At 34.9% G+C, this 22,882-nt stretch overlaps 1 protein-coding gene across 1 annotated transcript in view; it reads left to right on the top strand.

The window, feature by feature from the left end:
* LOC106875466 (uncharacterized) overlaps positions 1-22,882 on the top strand; it is a 103,611-nt gene that overhangs the window by 42,982 nt on the left and 37,747 nt on the right. Inside the window, exons 9-13 of the mRNA XM_089341608.1 lie at positions 1,768-1,842; positions 10,271-10,477; positions 19,264-19,396; positions 20,798-20,920; positions 21,769-21,900. Coding sequence (XP_089197734.1) covers positions 1,768-1,842; positions 10,271-10,477; positions 19,264-19,396; positions 20,798-20,920; positions 21,769-21,900 — 670 coding nt within the window. The remainder of the gene's footprint in view (positions 1-1,767; positions 1,843-10,270; positions 10,478-19,263; positions 19,397-20,797; positions 20,921-21,768; positions 21,901-22,882) is intronic.

Raw genomic sequence — 22,882 nt, 5'->3', positions numbered from 1 at the left:
TATGTGTGTGTATGTATATATATAATGCACAGTATTGATGTTCTATTTAATGCCCACTATACTACTTGTCCTCAACACTACTTTTCTGCTTTACATTAACTTCTCTATATAACATCTCATGCTCTCATCTCAACACACAGCGATCACCCATTATCTATTATCTCAATCAACAGCAAATTTTATTTGTTTCTGTTGTATAAGTCAGCCAAAAACTTTAGGGTTGAAGCACAGGATCATTATGGGAACACTTTTCCGTTCATCTTGAACCTGGGACTTCAGAGAGCTAGTGGTTCATGCTTTGAAAGGAATGGCTTGGTTCTGCATTGGAAAGAATGACTGTGTGCTTAAGAAGTTTCCTTCGCAACCCACATGGTTCCTGGTTCAATACTTTCAGCAAGTATCTTTTACAAAAGCCATGAGTTGACCAATGCCTTAATTGGAATTTGATAGATGGAGGTTGAATGGAATTCTACCATGTATTTCAAAGGATATAAGCATAGTGAGAAACCAAGAATTCTGTGATACTCTCTTGTTACTCTGACTGGCAGAAATACTGTGAACCATCAAGAGGGTTTTTGGGAATCTGTAACCAAGAATGCTATTAATCTTCCATCTATCTATCTTCTCCATCCACTATTCCTGGAAAGTATCCTCAGGCACCTTTTCTTTAGGTTTCTATCAGAAGCAATCATCATTAAACTTTCTGGCCTTGTTCCTAGGTGTGACCACCTGAGACTAGGGATATTATCTGTCTTGTTCTCAGCCTTTCACCAGGTTTCCTACAGGTTGACTCGGCTTGAAGACCCCATCTTGTGATTCTTTTCTGCAGTATTCTAATCACATATCCATAGTTCATGGACAAGTAGTGACTCGACTTGGAGCAACCTCTGAGCTATGCAATCTCTCAAGTAGCTTTACTCCAGAGATCTTCTCGAGGAACTCCATTTTGGCTACTTGTATTTTTAGTCTTTCAGTCATAGATTGCAATATACAGAAATAGGAGTTTAGTATGGGGTCTGAAAGATATGACGGTGAGGATACTGGGAAAAAAGAGGCAAGTGGATCTTGTGGAGATTGGCTATGGCACAATCCAGAGAAGCTGGGGGCAATGTAATTGTGACACAAAAGGCAAAGAGGAAATGTCAAGCCTGCAACTTAGTTACAGGAGAGAATCATTGGCAATAAGTCATTGGCCATCTTTTCTGATGTGGGTCTTGGATGTTATTTGATTATCAACCATATTAGATAAAGCTCACCACATATATACTAAAGGGTTTTGTGTTCTAATCAAGCTGAAACCCAATCAAAAAGCAAAGGAAAAAACATGTAGCATATATGTATGAAGACTGAAAACTGCCTGAAAATTACAAATGCTGCTCATGTAAAAGATGTTAAAAAGGAAGAGGAATTTCTATTGAGGACATGTAGTAAGGTGGATAGTGACACCAATGTGTTCATGCAGATATCTACCTAACAATATGAATATGTGTGTATGTGTATATATGTATACATACTTAAATACGTATATGTTATGTATGATATATGTATTGATATACATATTATATCTCTCCTGTTTTGTGTGTGTGTGTACATGCTCGTGTGTATAGGATATTTAGTAGTTGATTGATTTCGATTAATTGCATTACTCATTGTAGTATGCACGCGCACACACACGTGTGTGTGTGTGTGTTTGTATGTATGTGTATTCTTCTGTGACGTGGTATTTTCCTGTGCAGTGGGTGACTATTTCAACCTTGTATTCCATAGGATGAAACCATGAATAGAAGAGATAAAAAGGGCAGAACTACTACATTAAAGGACAATGCTGTACTCAATGGCCAGGTCAGCTAACACACTCTGTTGTCCTCTGATGCTCTCTCTCTCTCTCTTTTTCTCTCTCATGACTTTCTCATCTCTCCCTCTCACCCCTCTTTGTCATCTCACTCTCTCATCTTTCTTTCTTACCCTCTCATGTTATTAAGCTTACAGATTTTGCTGTGTTGCAGATATGGATTATGCACACTTCACCACAAAATGTATATTGGGTACCTTAATGTATACACATGTAAGCCACCTCAGGTTGTGTGTGTGTGTGTGTGTGTGTGTGTGTGTGTGTGTGTGTGTGTGTGTGTGTGTGTGTGTGTGTGTGCGTGCGTGCGTGCGCGCGTGCGTGCGCACACATTGAATTTGGTGCACCAAGGTGACTCAGAAGTATTATTGCAGTCAAAGATTATGGATTAAAAGTATTACATGTAACATACATATGTGTGTGTATATATATATGTATATATATATATATATATATATATATATATATATATATATATATATATACACACACACACATACATATAATCATCATAATTTTTTAATGTCTGCCTTCCATGCTGGCATGAGTGATATATATATATATATATATATATATATATATATCATGGTATGGACAAGATTATTAGATGTTGTTGTATACTGCTACTCCCAATGTGCTTTATGTTGTTTTAGCTTTCTAATGAGGCCCACCCAATAGTCTAGGCAAGCAGACCAACAATCTCCTTGAATGGAACACCAGTGTATTGCAGGGTTACTCTTTTACAGCTGAGTGAACTGAGGTGGTGTGAAATTAAGTGTTTTGCTCAAGAACACGATGCACAGCTGATTTGGGAATCAAAACCATGATCTTACCACTAGGCCACACACCTAAACACACACACACACACACACACACACTTGTATACATGTTGTCTCTGAATATATATTATTTGATGGACCCTATTTCAAGGCATCTGGAATATATGTATTTTACTAATAGGTTAATTTGCAACACCAGTGCCTGTTCGGGTACTGCCAATCTATATAAAGTTGGTTGGGGTGATGAATCACTGTTGCCTCTAGCAGTTGAGTGTCTATCATTGACAAGGTCAAACAAGGTCGAAATCACATGATCTGGTGGTTTCAGTGCTGGAGGTAGTGGGGATTTATCTCCCTGCTAATGATATAAACAAAAGTGCATTTTGCACTGTAAAAGCCAATATGAAGGTTTCTCTCATGGTAACTACCGGAATATAGTTTGTTGTAATAGAACATCAGCGTTTTAGTGAAGATAAATATTACCTCTCAGTTTTAATACTGCCTCTGTCTCTGATGTATGTCATCATCGTTATATCTCAACCTCTTTATTTCCATGCGTGCATGGATTGGGCAGGACTCTGTTATGCAACATCATTCTCATTCAATTTAATCATGTCTGGATTCACAGAGGAGACCTAATCCAAATTCTATAAATATTCTTAGTCATGCTCAGTGTTTTTGGATTGACTTATGTTAGTCTACTGGAATAGGTATTTTTTACCAACCTCGCTAGATCATGTTGTATAACCATGGTCCACTTTGCTGATTATTTACTGGAAATGACTTTGAATGAATGATAGTAAATGGTTTCATAGAAAGCAATGTAAGGAGTCATAAGTACCGGAGCAAAATTTGCTGAGTGGGGTGTAAACCCAGCTTTTCACGAGGCTGTTCAAAGCATTTTCACTGCCCCCCCAAAACTTTTAGATGGTACACTTGCACCCTTTGCGCCCCCCCGTTCCTGAGGCAATGTAAGGAATAATGAGAAATTTTACTTCAATTTAGTATAATTCACCAGTCTCTCTTCAGTTTTAAAATTGTGAAATAAGGTAAGTTTGTGAGCCATAAGGTGAGGTGAGTTCTGATGTTTTGAGTGTAGTTATTCTTGGAAGAAAATAATTTTTCTCAATGCTGACCATCTCAGTTTTCTTGGGTTTGATTTTCTTTTTTATTCACCTTCAATTATATTGTAGATATGATAAAAGAAGTTGTTACATCCCTATCTGTAAGGTTTTAATTAACCATTTTGTTAACCAGAAGTAATATTGTTGTTGCTATTTATGTGCTTCATTTAAATTTGGAAAGAATAAAAAATTTGGAGGGATTTAGTAAATTAACTCTTTCATTACTAAGCTTCTGTTTGAAACATATCTTAATGAAAGCTTCTTATATAAAATCATGATGAAAAGTTTTAATTCAAATATGGATGAATATTTTTAAACAAGGCAGTTTTATATCATAGAACCATCATAGAATCTGTGCTGCTCTCAATAACAAACTGACACTATTCTTACATGACTTCTAGATTCTAAAAATAACTGAGATCTGAAAAATTCTTTAGGAGAACCCACTTGTAAAAATTTTCTTTTCAATGACTTGTTGAATTTTATCAGGCCAGCCTTGGTCTGTTTGAGTAATAACAATTGCTGTTTTGTTGTTAGATTACTTGTGGTCTATGTCAGTTAAAAGGCTTGCTACAATATTTTGTATACCTTACAATGGTAGTATTTTAGTTGGGATTTTATGACAGCCAATGGTTGTTGTTTTTTTTTTGTTTTGCTTTTTTGTTTTTTGGTATATAGAGAAACTTAATCCTTTAGCATTCAGATTACTCTGGCAAATGTAATGCTTATATATATTCACATTGCTTTGAATTAATCATGCATTATCTTGAAGCTTGAGATTTCAGTGTTATGATTGTTTATTTTTAGAATGACATTATAGGGTGGGTGTGAGAAGCCAGATCCAGCTGGTTTGAAAATAAAAACAAATAGAATATTTGGGTTGGATATGGCCAGTTTAGAAGTTATGGGGTTAATGTGATTGAGTGCTATGCTTTTAACAAAGTTAACAACCGAATGAAATCTAAAGCATAATTTAAAATATTTAAATGAATCAATGTTATAAAGTTGTATAAATTTGCACACGAAAATACAAATAACATTTACAAGAGTGGAATTTTTATTCATCCTGCTAGTAAATTATAAATTGGAACAAAACCATTTTATAAAACTTCCTTTACATTTTTTTCCTGCTTATTCACACATTTCCAACTTAGAATAGTGTGGAATTTTACTGCTTTCCTATTTTCTAATGACAGCATACACCACGTATTTGATTCACCTGTTTTATCTGTGTGGTACCTCAGGCGAGTGTTTTGTACTAAAGTCTCAGGTCAACCAAAAGCATTGTGAGTGAATTTGGTAGGCAAAAACTTAAAGAAACCTGTTGTGTGTGTGTGTCTTTTTGTTTTTATCCTTCACCACCACTTGACAGCTGGTGATGATTTGTTTATGTCCCTGTAACCTGGCAGTTCAGCAAAAAGGAACCAATAGAATAAGTACCAGACTTTAAAAAAAATTAAGTATTGGGGTCAATTCATTCAACTAAACCCTTCAGAACAGTGCCCCAGCATAGCTGCAGTCCAATGACTGAAACAAGTAAGCAATAAAAGATAAATATTAGCGTCATGTGATTATATCTTTCTCTGTCTGTAATGCACACATTCCAATTTATGGGAAGAAAATTATGATCTAAATGCTCATAAATGAAGTTCATTTTGGTGGTATTATTGATACTGTCAATAATTACATTAGCCTAATTTAAAACTTCCGTGTTTAAACTGACATCCTTTAAAAGTGTCAAAAAAGGTCTCTTTCTATTCATATATCATTTGACTCTTTAGTAAATAATTGAAATAATGTTTTATCAGCATTATAGGCTTGTCTTTAAATTAAGTCAGTCTCTCTTTCTGTCTCTGTGTTTCTCTCTCTCTCTATCTCTCTCTCAACACTGTAAAGTGGTAGGCATTTGGAAGGGCATCCAACTAAAAATCATGCCTAAACTAGCCTCACCTATGCTAGTACCATGTAAAAAGTACTGAGTCCACTTTACAGAGTGGTTGGTGTTGGAAAGGGTATCCAGCTGTAAAAACTCTGCCAAAACAGATACAGTAGCCTGGGGTAGTCTTCTACCTTGCTGGCTCCTGTCAACTATTCTACCAGTGTATGCATGGAAGACGGATGTTAAACGATGATGATGATATATATTTAGTCCAAATAATAAGACAAAGAAATACTTTAACACATTTTTAATAGTCAGTTACAATTTGTATTTCTTTGTTTTATTATTTGGATTATGCTTTACTCTTTGCTACACCCAGACAGTGGTTTTACTGTCATAAAACCAGAATTTTCTACACCTAAAGAATCTGAGAGTGTTGGTAGCCCAGAACTCAGGTTGAGTGCTTCTTTGGAAATGCCTTACCTTTATACCCTGTCAGGACTATATATAAAGAGAGAGAGAGTTTTTAGAAGTCATGTACAGATATTGTATATTTAGAATAATAAGGTAGTCAGAATATTAGATGAATATTTGTTTTTTTATTTACATTTTTAGCACTTTCTTCCATTATTAGATTTATCAAAAATGGTTTCAACTTAGATTTCTTGGCCTTATTATTTATAAAAAATTGTGTGGGGTTTTCCAAGGGAGAAGAAAGAAGAAAAAAATTTTTGAGATGGAGGGAAGCTAAAGAGTCATGGCTTTTGTATTGGCATGGTCAGACTTGTTTGTTTAGTACTTCATGGCTTTTTAAGGTGGGGAAGGAAAAATAATTTTTGTATTTTAATTGGTCAAGGTTTTAACTAGATGTTTTTGACTTTCTCAGTAAAAATTATAATTGCATTTCCAGGTCTTGTTCTTTTGTATTCATTAAAGAATAGTTGTATGGATGTGATCAACTTTTTTGGGTTGAAATTCTAGATGTGTGTGTGTGTGTATATATATAATTGCTGTGTGAGTGTATAGTGAACTCAAAAATCACTCTTTCAAAAACATTTAGAATTTCAATAAAAAAAAAAGTTGACCACATCCATACAACTATTCTATAATGAATACAAAAGAACAAGACCTGGAAATGCAATTATAATTTTTACTGAAGAAAGTCAAAAACAACATCTGGTTTTTCAATTAAAACCTTGACCAATTCAAATACAAAAATTCTTATTCACTATAAACAAATCATTTGTGCAGGTTGTTTGACTGAACATTCATACAGTTCATACATCGTTGGGATGGCAGAGTCCATCATATATATATATATATATATATATATATATATATATCAATTGTGTGTATAAATATCTATGTAAAAATTGATTCTGTCTAGTATTAAAACAAATCAATAGTTTTTTTTTTTTAATGTCAATCAGATTCCGTATTAATTTAACTTTCTGAAAAGCATAAGTGTTACATCCTCACTTACCTTTCTGCACAAATCTAAAGCTATCCGAACAAAATTTATATCTTATACAAAGCTTGTTCTTAATTCATCTTTTAACTAATAGCTTTTCGTCTTCATTATTAATTCATCAGTGCTAACTCCATATTGACCTGTGTGACCATAACTGTTGTTGTGCTGTGACATTCACCCTTTAGCATTAAGGTTAACCTGTCAAATGTAATGCTTATTTATTCATATTGTTTTGATTAATTAATCATGCATTATCTCGTAGCTTCAAGATTTCAGTGGTGAGACTAGTTTAAAATGACATTATAGGGTAGGTGTGAGAAGCTGGATCTAGCCAGTTTGGTCATAAAACTGGTAGAACATTTGGGCTGGATTTGGCCAGTTTAAATGCTAATGGGTTAAATGTGTTTGAGTGTTATGCTTTTAACAAAGTTAACTACTGAATGAAATCTAAGACAACTGAAAATCTTTTAATGAATCATTGCTATGAAGTTCTACAAATTTATCTATCAAAATGCAAATTCATTTTCTTTTTTAACAATTATTTCACATTTAATCTTTCTCTCATTCTAATTCGACATAGGGCAGAGTATGAATGTCCTGCAAATGTGGATTTTGCTTTACCAATCTCTCTCTCTCTCCCAGATAGAAATGGCTTTTCTGATGATTTTTCCACCTAAATAATTAGATGTTTATATGTTTATATATATGTGTGTGTGTGTGTGTGTGTGTAGATATATATATATATATATATATATATATATATTTACACACACATGCATATTGAAAGATAAGCACATAAATGCAAAATAATGTGGAAAAAGATAGTACTCTAATACTGAAAGTAGAGTAATATGCTTTTATAAAAGCCAACTTGCATTACCATTCATCGGACAGTTCTGGTAATCACAACTGTTCGACAAGTGCTAACATGAACCTCTGAGTAACAGTTTGTGAAGATTTTGTCCACTTTAACCTTTTAGCATTCACATTATCTTCTAACTTTACGATTTTGATGGGGGTAATTGGTAACTTTTAGAATGATATTGTAAGGTTGGTGTGAAAGGCCAGATGTGACCAGTTTGAACATAAAACAGGTAGAATATTTTGGCCAGATATGACCAGTTTAAGAGTGAGAGGGTTAATAAATGTGTGTGTGTATATATATACATATATATATATATATTCTTCTTAGATGATAGCTATATCTGTTTTCACCAACGGGTCCATATGAATTTAGTTAGGCACTGAGGTGAAGAAGGTTTGGAGCTGAAGCTGCAAATGTTTTTTGTTAACTGCTTTGACATGTTTCATTTCACTTATGCTACTGATATCATATGGAAAAGCATAAAACTCACAACTTAGCTTTCCTTGCAAAATTTCGGAACAATTGTCTCTGAAGTTACATACCTTATAGGAAAGAAAAAAATTACAGAAAAGAGAGGGAAGCAAAAATGTTAATAAAAAAAAAAGGAATAATTTTTTTTTGGAACAGTGGCCTTTGAAGCATATAAAGCTATATATAAATAACAGCTTGTATATATTTGGTTGAGAAATCCTTTGGTTGGGCGGCTTTTAACTTTTCCTACTCAAAGGGGTTTTTTGCCCTACATTTACATGCTTTATATGCTTTGCAATCCACTGTTCCAAGCAAGAATTATTTCACATCCTCTTGAAGTTTATAAATTTTTAACGTAAAAAAAAAAAAGTGTGTGGCGGGGGTGGGGTGGAATAATTTTTTCAGTATTATACTTTCCATTATATGAAACGCAAGAATACTAAAGACAGAGAAAAAAAAAATCTTTTCCTTTCCTTTGAGTTTTGAGGCTTTTAGAGACACCTTTCCCATCCGTACTCTATTTGTAAATGAATATCTTCATACCTATGTTAGAAACTAATATATATAGTTTTCAGTTTTGATAAAAATTCCCTTGAGAGGATTTTTAATGGCAGATCATAATTTACTATTACATGCTGTAAAATGCAACACTTAGCTGGTAGTTTGTTTTTTTTGTCTTCTCAGGTAGGCTTTTCCAGGATCATTAAAATAAACGTCATTTAGTACCAGAGTCAAGTACTTAACTATAGCCCTCTGTGCCTATGTTAGAAATCATTATGTAATTCAAGAGTTCACGTTATATAATTTTGGTTGTATTGTGTTTGTATTTCTATTCAATAACTTAGTTATATTTAATAATGTGTAGGCTGAAATGTAATTGGAATTAAGATTAAAAAATCAACAGGCATACTGTGGAATCAAAAACCAGATAGAAACACTTGAACTTTCCTACTTCTCAGAATTGTAAACTAGTATTTAAGGATGTACTAGTAATTAACTATGATAGCAGTAAGTTAAGAACAAAAATGTATTTACATGCTTAGAAAATGATTATATAGTAATGGTGCATCTGGAAATATATTAACTAACATAAGAGTAGGACAGTTTGACCATTCTAGTATTAATTTAGGTGATTGTTCATGCAGTAAGCGAAAAAGTTCTTAGACTCTTTCAATTTCCTGTAATTCAGACCACCTTATGGTCTCAGTAGACAAAATAGAAAAGGCGTTACTCCAGAGGATAGCAAGATAGATGTGTTGGGATTTATCTAGCTGCAGAATAGAAATCTTTTCAAATTAGTTTCTTGTTTTTTTTTTTGTTTTTTTTTTCCTTTTTTGTTTTTTTTTCCAGTGACCTTGAATGATACAAATACTCCAGTTTAGTTTTATATTTAGAAGGATGTCGGATGGTTGTACACCACAGAATAAGTTCATTTTAATTTGTAAGGTTTAAAAAAAAAAAGTAAAAATTAAAAAAACAAGAAGTTGTGTATGCAGAGAAGTGTATCTGATTTTTAACTGAAATACCCAATAAAACAGTATTTTAAAAATTTACTACAGAGGTTTAGCTGAGTTGGCACATATTTAAGGTATACACTATGTAAGAATGTAGCCTTTATTTATAACAATAATACTGATCTTGACTGCTCTTCTGACTCAATTTAATTATATACATACATATATATATTCTACGATTTAATTTTATATATATTACACAATGAACACCTATAATAAAAAAAAAAAAAAATCAACTATAAAAATATATAACTAAACCTTTGTCTGTTTTGAAGGGAAATTCTAAAATAGTTTTTACCATTTCCTATTCATAAACAGAATGATGAGGTTAGAAAATCTAGACGTCACAAAGAAAACCAGGATGAGACCACACAGAATCTAGATTTCGATAGCAATAGCAACACAAGCACTGGCGACGAAAGCATTGTGTATGGTCCGACAACACGGAAACAGTGGTCAGAATGGGTGTCAAAGCCTGCGAAACAAAATAGAGAACAAAATGCAGACCAGGAGAATATTCCAGAGGTAAGCTGTGGTCTATCTGAATTGGTCAATCCAACAGACTTCCAATTTGATCCACTTTAGCTCTGTTTGAATATTACTGCTACCGAACCATGTCACTCTATTTGGTCAGGTTTTCTCATTTTCTCAAGTTCTATGATATGCAAAAAAAAAAAAAAAAAGATAAAAATAAAGTAACAACAAAAAAAGAAACAAAAAATCTCAATCTATTCTACATAAGAGAATTTTATTTGATGTATTTAATGGTGTAATAGTGTGTGTGTGTGATTAGTGAAAGAGAATGCAAGAAGAGAGGGAGGGAAACTTCTGGAGAAAATTATTTTGTTCCATAGAATAGAATTTTTGATGGGCAAATTTTGGCCTGGTTGATGCTGTTGACGTCTGTTATTGGCAGTATCTCCACTCCAATTGCAGTGAGTAACAGGAAGCTGTATAGTGGTTGTTTTTTGTCAGTTTAATTCCTGCCTTGAGCTACAGAAAAGACCATCTCCATCAAAATCAATGAGGATGATCTTTTTGGTGGATGATTTGCAATTGGGAAAACGTCTCACAAGCGGCTCAGTTTATCACACTTGCATGAAATAACTGAAATATGGATTGACTGACTCTTAATAACATTAAGTAGAATTATTTTTTGTGTCATTAACAGTGTGTATTCTGTGTTTTAGGATTGAAATGCTCTTGTTTTTGTCCTAGAATCTATGAAATGACTATCAGCAGATGCATGGTATCAAAGTTGTAGCAAGCACGCACGCACACACACACACACACACACACTCTACAGTATCCTGTAGGGAAACCTGGCAATTCTTAGAATGATAGTAATCTCACTGACAGGGATGGTGTGTCTGTGTGTCACAGGGGCACTTGTTCAGTGGTATTAAGTGGCTCTCGCAACATTACTATATTTTCCAGCATTACAAGTTGAGAGTATATAGTGCAAACATTCAAATATCCACTATCTTTCCAAATCCTGCTGCATTTCACATGGAAGTTTTTGGCCCTCCAAATTTTGTATTGGTGTATAACTCAACCTACGTTTTTTGGCTGAAAATTTTGGTCTGAAAAATTCAACTTATGAGCTGGAAAATATGGTATTTTAGTAGCTATGAAACAGTGGATCACAATTCTTTTCTTTTAAATGGTGACTTGATTACTGAAACATGGTGAAATGAAATAGTCATTTGCATTTTAATGTGAGCTCTCTTGGTAAAGTGTTCAGTAGAATATGATTTTGCTAGGGGTAACAGAAAAAGAATAATAATAATTCAAGTTTTTCTTGTTCAGCATACAAAAAACCCCCAGAAAAAAACATCATCCAGAGGTGTGCTAGCTGCCTAAATACCAAGCAACATTTCAAGCCTTTAGCATTCAAGTTACTCTCTTAAAGGTAGCATTTATTCACATTACTTTGAATTAATCCTGCATTATCTCATACCTATGAGATTTCAACAATGTGGTTGTTTACTTTGAGAGTGACATTGTAGGGTAGGTGTGACAGGCCAGATATAGCCAGTGTGACCATAAAACAGCTAGCATATTTGGGCAGGATATGGTTGGTTTAAATGCTAAAGGGTCAAGGCTGTTAGGTAGACTGTGATGAACAACCATCATCAATCAGCTTCAAGATCTGGTGCTGCATTGGATATTTCAGATCACAGTTTGTAAAGGATGTTGCGCATTGATTTTAAATTTTCATCCTTATAAGATTTTGATTGTGCTTAAAATGAACCACTGCGACTGGGAAAGCTGAAAAGCATTTGCAGAAAGCATGCTTGCACGGAGACATATAACAGGGTTTTTTTTCATGAATGATGAAACCGATGCCATCTATCTGTTTACATAAATAAGTAAAGCTTGCATTGTTTATCAGTCAGCAAAGTGACACCTGTATTTCTTAGAAGAAGGCCCAACATGCAATAAGAGTGATTTCTAACTGCTGTGTATTCACATTATGCAACTTCCTTAATTGAACTGACTTGGCATTATTAATACACATATTTTTTCAACTTGATTGAACAACTCTCCATACAGTAAGAGTTTCATCATCATCATCATTAACATTTAACATCCGTTTTTCATGCTGGCTTGCGTTGAACAGCTTCACAGGAACTGGCAAGGCCAGGGGTCCATGCCAAGTTCCATAGTCTGTTTTGTTTTGGTGGATATCTACAGCTGGATGCCCTTCCTGACACCAACCACTTTACAGTGTACAGGGTGCTTTTTAAAATGCACCATCAACAGTGCTTTTTATGTGGAACCAGCACCCACACCAAAGCTTTTTATGTGACACCTTGCTTTTCGGATATCAATTCTGTTGTGGTGGGTGGGTCTTCTCGAGTACATCAATGCACCACATATCTTGGTTCTTGACATTATTAAAAGCATGTTTACTGAATGTTTCTCAGTGCAGTGACATACCATGGTCTGCTCAGTTACCTGTTTGGTTATTTAAGTGTATGGTTATTTCCTTGTTAGGTGGGGGTGGGGTGGGCTACCTCTAAAGGAAAGTGCTTGCACCTATTAGATGAACTGAAAGCTACTATTTGTCAGAAAACTTTGGCATTACCTTAAAACATGGTTCTACATGCAATGCAGAACTTGTAGGCTAGGCTGCATGTAAGTGTGCAATGTGGAACATTTGGATAGCATTGTTTTTTAAGATTAAATATAGTTACTTTGTGTTACTTTGTGTATATTAGTAGTACACATTGGTCTGTAAATAGCCTACATTTTCCAACATTGTATTCATGCAAAAACCATCAGCTTCCTATGTGTGTGTGTGTGTGTGTGCATGTACTAATGCACACACACAAACACACAGACATACTTGCAAAATACATGTATGCATTAACGTGGTTATGTGGTTAAGAAGTTTGTTTCACAACTTTGTGGTTTCCGGTTCAGCCCTTTCGCATGGCACATTGGGCAAGTACCTTTTACTGATAGTCTTGGACTAACCAATGCCTTGTGAGTGAATTTAATAGATGGGAACTCTACAAAGCCCATCGTATGAATTGTGTGTATGTGCATCCGTTTACATTTGCGCTTCTCTGAAAAATGCTGAGCTACAAGCAGTGACGTTGTCGTTTCCATTCTCAAGTAGCTTGTCTCTTGGCTCCATGCTTTTGAAGAAGTCTGAAGCAAGAAATCCTTTACTTAAAAATCATGGAAGGGTTTGTGACAGGAAGGGCAATGCCTCAGTAATGTATATTCATCTAACTCATGCTAGTGTGGGAAAACCAAGCTGGAGCACTACCTTAGAGTGTTTAATTGAATAAATTGATGCCAGTACTCATTATTTAAGTCTGGTATTATTATATCAGTCTCTTTTTCTAAACCACTAAGTTACAAGGACGTAAATAAACCAACACCAGTTGTCGAGCAGTGGTGGGGGCAAGTATGACACAAACACACACACACATAAATGTGTGTGTGTGTATCATCATCATCATCATCATCATACTTTAATGTCTGTTTTCACTGTTAGCATATGTTGGGCGGTTTGACAAGAGGTTACAAGCTGGAGAGCTGCACCAGGTTCCAGTCTAATTTGGCTTGGTTTCTACAGCTGGATGCCCTTCCTAATGTAAATCCACTTTACAGTGTGTGCTGTCGATGATGAATAGCTTTGGTTGGCTCAGGGTATAATAGAAGACACTTACTCAAGGTGCCGCACAATGGCACTTCTTGCTAGTGGGTTAGAAAAATATTATCATTCTAATCTTTTAATAGTATTTGATAAAACTAATATGTAAGTATTTCAGCAAAGTAGTTGAATATGTAGCTTTGTTTTTTTTTTTGTCATTGCAAATAAGACTAATGAATACAGACAATTATCCAAAGGTGTGTGTGTATGTATGTGTATGTGTTTTCATTCTTAAAAGAAATCATTAAAATATTCTAGTTTCATCTGTAAAAATGCTTTACTTAAAAATCTTGTTTTATTTAATTTTTTTTATAATTATGGATGAATGAGTTGTATAAAGTTATATTTTATTCTGATTTTAAAATGAAATATATACTATACACACATCTGTACATTTGTATAAAGCCTATACATCTGTATGTATCCCTTTGTGCATCTATATACATAGCTTAAAATCTATACACATCTTGTATATTTATACACTGTCTATACATATGCCTGTACGTCAACACTAAATGTTTCAGCCACTGTGCTGTAGAAGACTTGTGTGTCACTTATGGCCTGCTGGTGTTGCCACATGTCAGAAAAAGTTTGAATAGTTAGAAAACTTGCATGTTTTTAATGTATTGCTGTGTTGCATGTGTATTCCTTTGTAGTAATGTGCAATGCATGCATTTATCTGTTTTAAAATAATTTTAATACTTTTTTCCCCATTATATGTAATAGAAACTGTATTGAATTTAAATAGCCATTTTTGTAGCATACTTAATGTAAATACATAGTTGAAAGGCAAATTTACTGTGGTACTCATTCAGAGATAACATCTCTTGTGGACGTGCTGCTGTATTTAATAAAAGCATGGTATATATCGGCGAGAGGTAAAAAAGAAATGTCCTGGCAATGGCTAACAAGAACGCGAAATGCATTTTGGCTTTGTGGGCCTTGTCAATGGCTTGTACTCATGCCATATACTTAGATGATGGAGTGGTGGTGGTCCACAAAATATACTTTCTAGAAAGCTGAGTGTTCTGTAACCATTTCAGTACCATATTTACTGAAAATGAAATCAATAAATTACTGTCACATTTCACAGGGAAGGTTTAAAAATAAAAACAGCTTTAGATTTTTTTTTTTTTTTTTAAATCTAGGGGTAAAACATAGAAAACTATTGCTCACATTGTTTTATTAAGAATACTTGTGTGTAACAAAATTATAGGTGGCATTTTTCATGTTGCTTGGGTATCAGGATGGATTTTCTAAAACCCTTAAATTACAATTTTTTAAAAATCTGTAGTGCACTTAGATATTCATTGTGGCTCACTGTTTGAAAACTTCTGACTTCTGTACAAGCGTGTACATCCACACCTTGTGTGTACATGTATATGCATGGTTGCACATCTCTAAGCATGCCCATACATTTTGTGCATCTATATACATGCCTGTGCATACTTGTACATTTATATATATATAACATATCTGTACATGCATTCACATGCTTCTGCATCTATACACAAACCCATTTTTCTATACAGCACATCTCAGTATCTGTATACAAATTTCTGTATCCATACATACTCATATGTCAGTGCATAGACCTCACACATATACAGCTAAGGTTTAATGAGATGGTTGATTTGAAAGAAAGTTATCGTTGATTAAAGAATAGCTTTTTAAAACACTTTCTTAAATGTTAACACATTGAAGCTTGATTGTTGTTCGAACTGAAGGTGTTATGTTAGATCTCATCATCATCATCATACATCTGTTTTCCATGCTGACATGGGTTGGACAGTTTGACAGGAGCTGGCCGAGCTGAAGAGCTGCCCAGGCTCCATTTGTCTGTTTTGGCTTAGTTTCTACAGCTGGATGTCCTTCCTAACACCAACCACTTTACAGAGTGTACTGGGTACTTTTTATGTGGCACTGTCACAGGTGCTTTTTATGTGGCACCAACATAGGTGCTTGTTAAATGGTACTGGTACAGGTGCTTTTTACATGACACTGGCATGGGTGCTTTATATGTAGACCTTTACATGTGGCACCACACAGGTGCACTGGTGTAGGTGCTTTGTGCATTACACCAGCACAGGTGTTTTTTTACATAGCATTGGCATGGGTGCTTTTAATGTACTTTTTAGATCTGTATGAAGAATAATTATAATTGGTCATTTTTTAATTTGTTTCTGTAAGTTATTGTATAACCCATTGACATGATCTCGTGTGTGGAAACTTAGCAATCAGTTGGGTCTCTCTTTCTCTCTCTCTCTCTCTCCCTCTCCCTCTCTCTCTCTCTCTCTCTCTCCTTTCTCACTGATTGTTTCACACCATCCTTACATTTCTCTACTCCCTTGGACATCAACAACCACAGAACTATCTGCTACCACCTAATTAGTTTTCCATTGATCTGTTCACTACCCCTACACTAGTTTCCCCATAGATCTGTCCTCTACCATCCTTAGCAGTCTTCTGCCATGTGGTATCCACCTCCACCACTTCAGTTTCCTTTCATCCGTATCCTAGAACTACACACCTCCAGTCACTACAATAGTTTTGTCTCAGTCCTATTGAGGGTTTATCTATAGCTGCTGCAAGTTTGGTGTTGTATTCAATTCAAATAACAAATTAGACAAAATATCATAAATATTGAATTTTTTTCTTTCCTTCTACTGTCTCCGCAATCTCTATTACATTTCTATAATTAATGTGGGACCTTGAAAATAATTAACTTGATTTATTACTATTTTAAAATAATATAGTCTATTTCTGTATAAGGTGAGATATACAAATTCATATCAAAGAGATTGTTTTATTAACATTGTTTGTGAGGAAAATGTCATAAAACCCTTGCTGTCTTAGAATTCTATTTTATGTGAATGTTTTGTCTTCAATAATTACTGAGAATGTACCAATTGTACATAAACCTGGCACTTTACATAGTTTAGGGAATCTTGTAGGGCAATATTTACTGATGTTTCTTGAATGTGTTATACAATTTTATCATCTTCAGTAGCATTTTGTTTGTCTTTAGATTCTGAGTGCAAATCCTGCCAAGGTCTACTTTGCCACTCATCCTTTCAGGGTTGATAAAATAAGTATCAAGTTGAGCACTGGGGTCAACGTAATCAACTTACCTTTACCCCCCCCCCCTCCCAGAATTACTGGCCTTGTGCCAAAACCTGAAAGCAATAATTAATTAGAATGTACCAATTGTATATAAACCTGGTACTTACTTCACATGGTTTAGGGAATCTTGCAGGGCAATATTTATTGATGTTTCTTGAATACGTCATACAGTGGAGGCATGTGGCTAAGTGGTTAGGGTGTCGGACTCATGATTGTAAGATTCTGGTTTTGATTCCTGGACTGGGCAACTTATTGTGTTCTTGAGCAAAACACTTCATTTTACATTGCTTTAATCTACTCAGCTGGCAAAAATGAGTAATCCTATGATGGACTGGCATCCTATCCAGGCAGCATGACTTGAGATGGAAGGTAACTTAATAAATCAGAGAATTTTTGCATCTTTCTTTACCCAGTTTGCAAAATATTAATGCTTATTTTATAGGAATCATGTGCTACACTCCAGTGTTGTTTATAATATCTTTATTATTTTCACTGAGTTGAGAATTTTTAGCTTTAATATTCGGCTGTATCCAAGGAGGCAAAGCTGGCAGAATCATTAGCATGCTGCACAAAACGTGTAGCAGAATTTTGTCCGTGTTTATGTTCTGGATTCAAATTCTGTTGATTTTGCCTTTCATCCTTTCGATGTCGATAAAATAAGTACCAGTTAAACACTGGGGTTGATGTAATCAACTTACCCCATCTCCTAAAATTGCTGGCCTTGTGCCAAAATTTGAAGGCGATATTAGACTATATCTAAAGCAGCAAGCTGGCAGTATCATTTGCATGTTGGACCAACATTTCTTCTGGCTTTATATTCTGAGTTGAAATGCTACTGAGGTCAACTTTGCCATTTGTCCTTTCATGGTTGATAAAATAAGGTACCAGTCAAGTACTGGGGTTGATGTAATCAACATAGTCCTGCTCGTCAAAATTTAGTCCACATTTCTCTGTAAGGAGTATGTGGCCGGCTTCCCAGTTTCTCTGGCATATATATATTCCTCCCTGGACAGGACACCATTCTGTTGCAGGATTACTCATTTTTGCCAACTAAGTGAACTGGAGCAACATGAAATGAAGTGTTTTGCTCAAGAACACAACACATCACTCGGTCCAGGAATTGAAACCACGATCTTACAATCATGAGGCCAGTACCCTAACCACTAAGCTAGCTACCTCCATTCAATGAGTGAATATTAAATGGTAGTGTCATGAAGAGACAAGAATACACACGCACACACAGTGTTGATTAAGTAATAAGTATTGTGGGGTGTTTTTTTTTTCTTTCTTTTTTTTTTGCTCCAGGTCAGCTCTGATCAGTTAGCTAAGTGATCAGAGATATTCCATTTGTGACCATCCCAGTTATAATTATTATGTGAGGTGTTTAATCCATCCATTGAACTAGATTCTTAGAAATAAATTATTGACAGAATATTTCAATGTTGTGGTGTATCTGTTACTAGAAATTATCAATTTCTAATTAGTCCAGATCTGGCAATTACAAATAGCAGTTTGAGTCCTTTGGCTTCAAAGACATAAGTTAATGAAATTTCTTATCTTTTACTTGTTTCAGCCATTGGACTGTGGCCATGCTGGGACACTGCTTTGACCCCAGTACTTATCTTTTTTTTTTTTTTTTATTACCAAACTGCTAAGTTATGGGAGATGTAAACAAGCCAACACTGGTTGTTAAGCAGTGGTGGGGGACAAATACAAAGACACAGACACATGTGTACGCACGCACACACACACACACATATGATGGGCCTCTTTCAGCTTCCATCTACCAGATCTACTCACTTTTGTTGGCCTAAGGCTATAGTAGAAGTCACTTGCCCCAATGTTCCTCACGATAGAACTGAACTCGGAACCATGTGCTTGGGAAGTTTATGCCTAAATTAGAAACAATTGTTGTTATCATCATCATCATTATTATTATTATCATTATTATTATTATTATTATTATTATTGATTATGTTTATGAACAACCAAACTTAGATTAATTTTGCTATTTCAGGGGCAGTTCCAGGGGGAAGCTAAAAAACCAACATGTCATACTCGAATAGTGAAACGGAATCGCAGAAAGAGTAAAGCTAGCCCCAATAAGATGACAAAGGAAGAGGAAGGTACCAGGACCAATGGAGAGTATGGTAATGTATTTTAACAATATTTTTGCTCCCTTTAAACTTTAAAGTTTGGTTATTGACTAATTGATTAATTTCAACGTATTCTTAAACAGGTTAGATTTTTGTGATGAGTAATCTCTGGATTTTTATGTTGAAATACGGGCCCCAGGATTATTTTAAGGTGTTTAGTTTTCTGGAAATTACATTAAAAAGAAAAATTGCAAGTTTAAAGAGAGAAGGGGCACAGTTGGTCTTCTCCTTCTTTTGAGAATTACTTTGAATTGACATTAGGTGAATTAGTGTTTCTCAATAATTTTTTACCTATGGACCCATTTGATTCCTCCTAGCCATTTGATGTTTCAAAAATCATATTATATTTATTATGATTTAATATTATTAGGAGCAGTGTTAAAAATTTTTTTAAATACTTTATGTATTATAAAAGTATAACAATTTATTGCACATAGATTTTGACAACAAAATCTTAAATGGATTCCCAGGGGTCATATGAACCTAGATGAGAACCACTAGTTTAGATTAACATCTCTCAATTTTTATTATTTCCACTTTTTTATTTATTTACTGCCATCATTCAAAGATATGGCGATGGCTGGGATAGAACCTGTTGATTAATTTGAGCACATATCATTCCCTTCTACCCTCTTCAAAATACTTCAGCATAACAGAGTGCTCATTTATTTTTTCATGGTATTTTTTCAATGCTAGGCTGACTGACCCTGTAAGTATTAAATATTTTTGCCACGAACATCACTCAGTGGTGGAAAATGAACTTTGCATACAACCTGATGACTTGCTCGTATTAACCAGCACACACACACACATTGTGTGTGTGTTGGCTAAAATTGTTTTATATATGCGTGTGTGTGTGTGTGTGTGTGTGTATATATATAAACACACACATATATAAAACAATTTGTAATAGATATAACATTTTGTTTTGTTCCCATTCTTAACAAATCTAAATCTGAAATGAATTAAGCTGTTTATTTATTGATGTGTATGTGTATAATACATACACACATGCATACACACACATACATACATTGTGTGTGTGTGTATGTATGTGGGTATATGATACTCTTTCTTAATAGAAGTAAAACAAAGATTCTTTTGAGAAAGTACTGAATAGATACTGTAAATATATAGAGAGATTTCATATTAAGTGGCCACTACATCTATTTCAAACAAAGGATCTTATGAAAATTCTTAGGTTGAAACAGCTGTAGTATGGCCACTTGAATAAATAAATTTGTTTAAAGTGGATAATTTCTTTTTATAAGGGAGTGAATTACTGGCTTGAGACATTCTGTTACATGTATTGAGTACTTTCTCCTTTGTATACACAAAAACACACCCACACGTTTGTAATTTATATAATTTTCTAAATTTTTTTTCAATTTTCAGTCCGGCGCCGAGGTGCTGTGTGTAAACCACGAGGACCCAAAGCTAGAAATAAGAACAAAGCCTTGGCAATTGATGGACTCAATTTGTTGCACAAGCAAACAATTTTATCAACGTCATCAACTGGTAATTAGCTTAGTTAAACGTCAGTTTATCCTTCACACTGGTTTTACTCCAAGACATTTTTTTTGACAAGTTTGTTGAGGCAAATGGTTAAGTTGTTGGTCAGCCTTTTTATTTGGAGCAATTCATATGTATGTTAGTTTTACCCCTGGCTATTAAATTCTTGATACACCCACCACTACTGCTAACTATGTCACTTAGGTAGCAAAGCTTATCAATTCCTTTTGGAGAGCTTTCCAAGCATGAAGCTACTTTGTGTGTTTTCTTACAAGTATCTGTTTATTCTTTGTACATCTATCACTTGCAAATCTTATCACCACTATCAACCAACCTGTCATTCTAATACGCTTCTTGTGGATCCATAATTTACACTGGGTACATTGTATGAAATTTCTACCTACTCCTTCGTAGTATATCTTTTACTTGTTTTACTTAATGGGCTGCAGCCATGCTGGAGCACTACCTTGAAGGGTTTTGTCAAACAAATTGACCCCATTACTTATTTTATAAAGCCAGTACTTATTGTATCCATCCCTCTTGCTGAAGCACTAAGTTATGGGGACATAAACAAACCAGCACTGGTGATTAAGCTGGGGAGTGCAAAAACACACACACACATGATGGGCTTAGTTTCCATCTACCAAAGCCATTTGCACAGCTTTGGTCGACCTGGGGCTATAGTAGAAGACACTTGCCCAAGGTGCTACATTGTAGGACTGAACCCAAAACCATGTGGTTGGGAAGCAAACTTCTTGTTTACACATCCACATCTATGCCTATATGGAATTTAAATTCAAATACTGAACTACCTGAGTCTTGTAACTCTTCTGATCTTTCCTTTCTTGTTCTAGCTTCCAGTGAGAATAGTGTTAGTTGCAATGATCGTTCAATGACTTCCTTTTCTGATGCCTATTTCAAATCTGGTTCGCAACCTCATACAATAGCAGCATTAGAAGTACCTCCAGCAATGCAACGTTTCTTTGGTAAGTAACTGTCTTCAGCACAGCATCCTCTCTGCTGACAGCCTTTTCACCCCTTACAATGTTTTCATTTCAGACTCAATTTCCATTTGTATGTTTAACTCTTTAGCATTTAGATTACTCTGTCAAATGTAACACTTGTCTATTCACATTGTTTTGAATTAATCATGCATTAACTTGTAGCTTTGAGATATCAATGATGTGATTTTTTAGTTTTAGAATGACATTGTTGGGTAGGTGTGAGAAGCCAGATCTTGTGGGTTTAAACATAAAGCAGATAGGATATTTAGGCCAGGTATGGTTGGCTTAAATGCTAAATGGTTAACCTATGTCTCTCAATTCTAGTGTGGAGAAGGACTATTTGAGGCAGCATTTTATGGCTGAATGCACTTTTTGTTGCCAATCCTTTTTTTTTTTTTTTTGAATGCACATAGCAACTGGCCATAATATCTACAGAGAATGTAAACATCACATCACTGCTTTACTGAAATGAAGCTGAGGAATATCAACAATTGCACATATAGATAGTGAGCTTCCATACAGTTTCCTTATACCTGTTCCACTCACAATGCATTAGTTTGCCTGGTATTATAGTAAAAGGCATTTGCACGAGGTGCCAAACAGTGGAACTGAACCCAAAACCATATGGTTGCAAAGCAAACTTCTTATCCACACAGCCATGTCTGCACCTTGTGATACTTTAATACAGTTTTATTCTTGCAAGCATCACCTGCAGCTTTGAATCATCTTAGAACTATAAACAATTGAACAAGAGATAAAACGACTGGCAGCAGTAATAGGGCAGATACAAAGATTGGCAGTCATCATCATCATCATCATCATCGTTTAACGTCCGCTTTCCATGCTAGCATGGGTTGGACGATCTGACTGAGGACTGGTGAAACCGGATGGCAACACCAGGCTCCAATCTAAATTTGGCAGAGTTTCTACAGCTGGATGCCCTTCCTAACACCAACCACTCAGG

This window comes from Octopus bimaculoides, chromosome 25 (assembly GCF_046866305.1).
Source record: "Octopus bimaculoides isolate indiv1 chromosome 25, ASM4686630v1, whole genome shotgun sequence".
In the NCBI taxonomy this organism is placed as follows: domain Eukaryota; kingdom Metazoa; phylum Mollusca; class Cephalopoda; order Octopoda; family Octopodidae; genus Octopus; species Octopus bimaculoides.
Note: the sequence above shows the minus strand (reverse complement) of the source record. Positions and strands in the feature narration are given on the sequence as shown.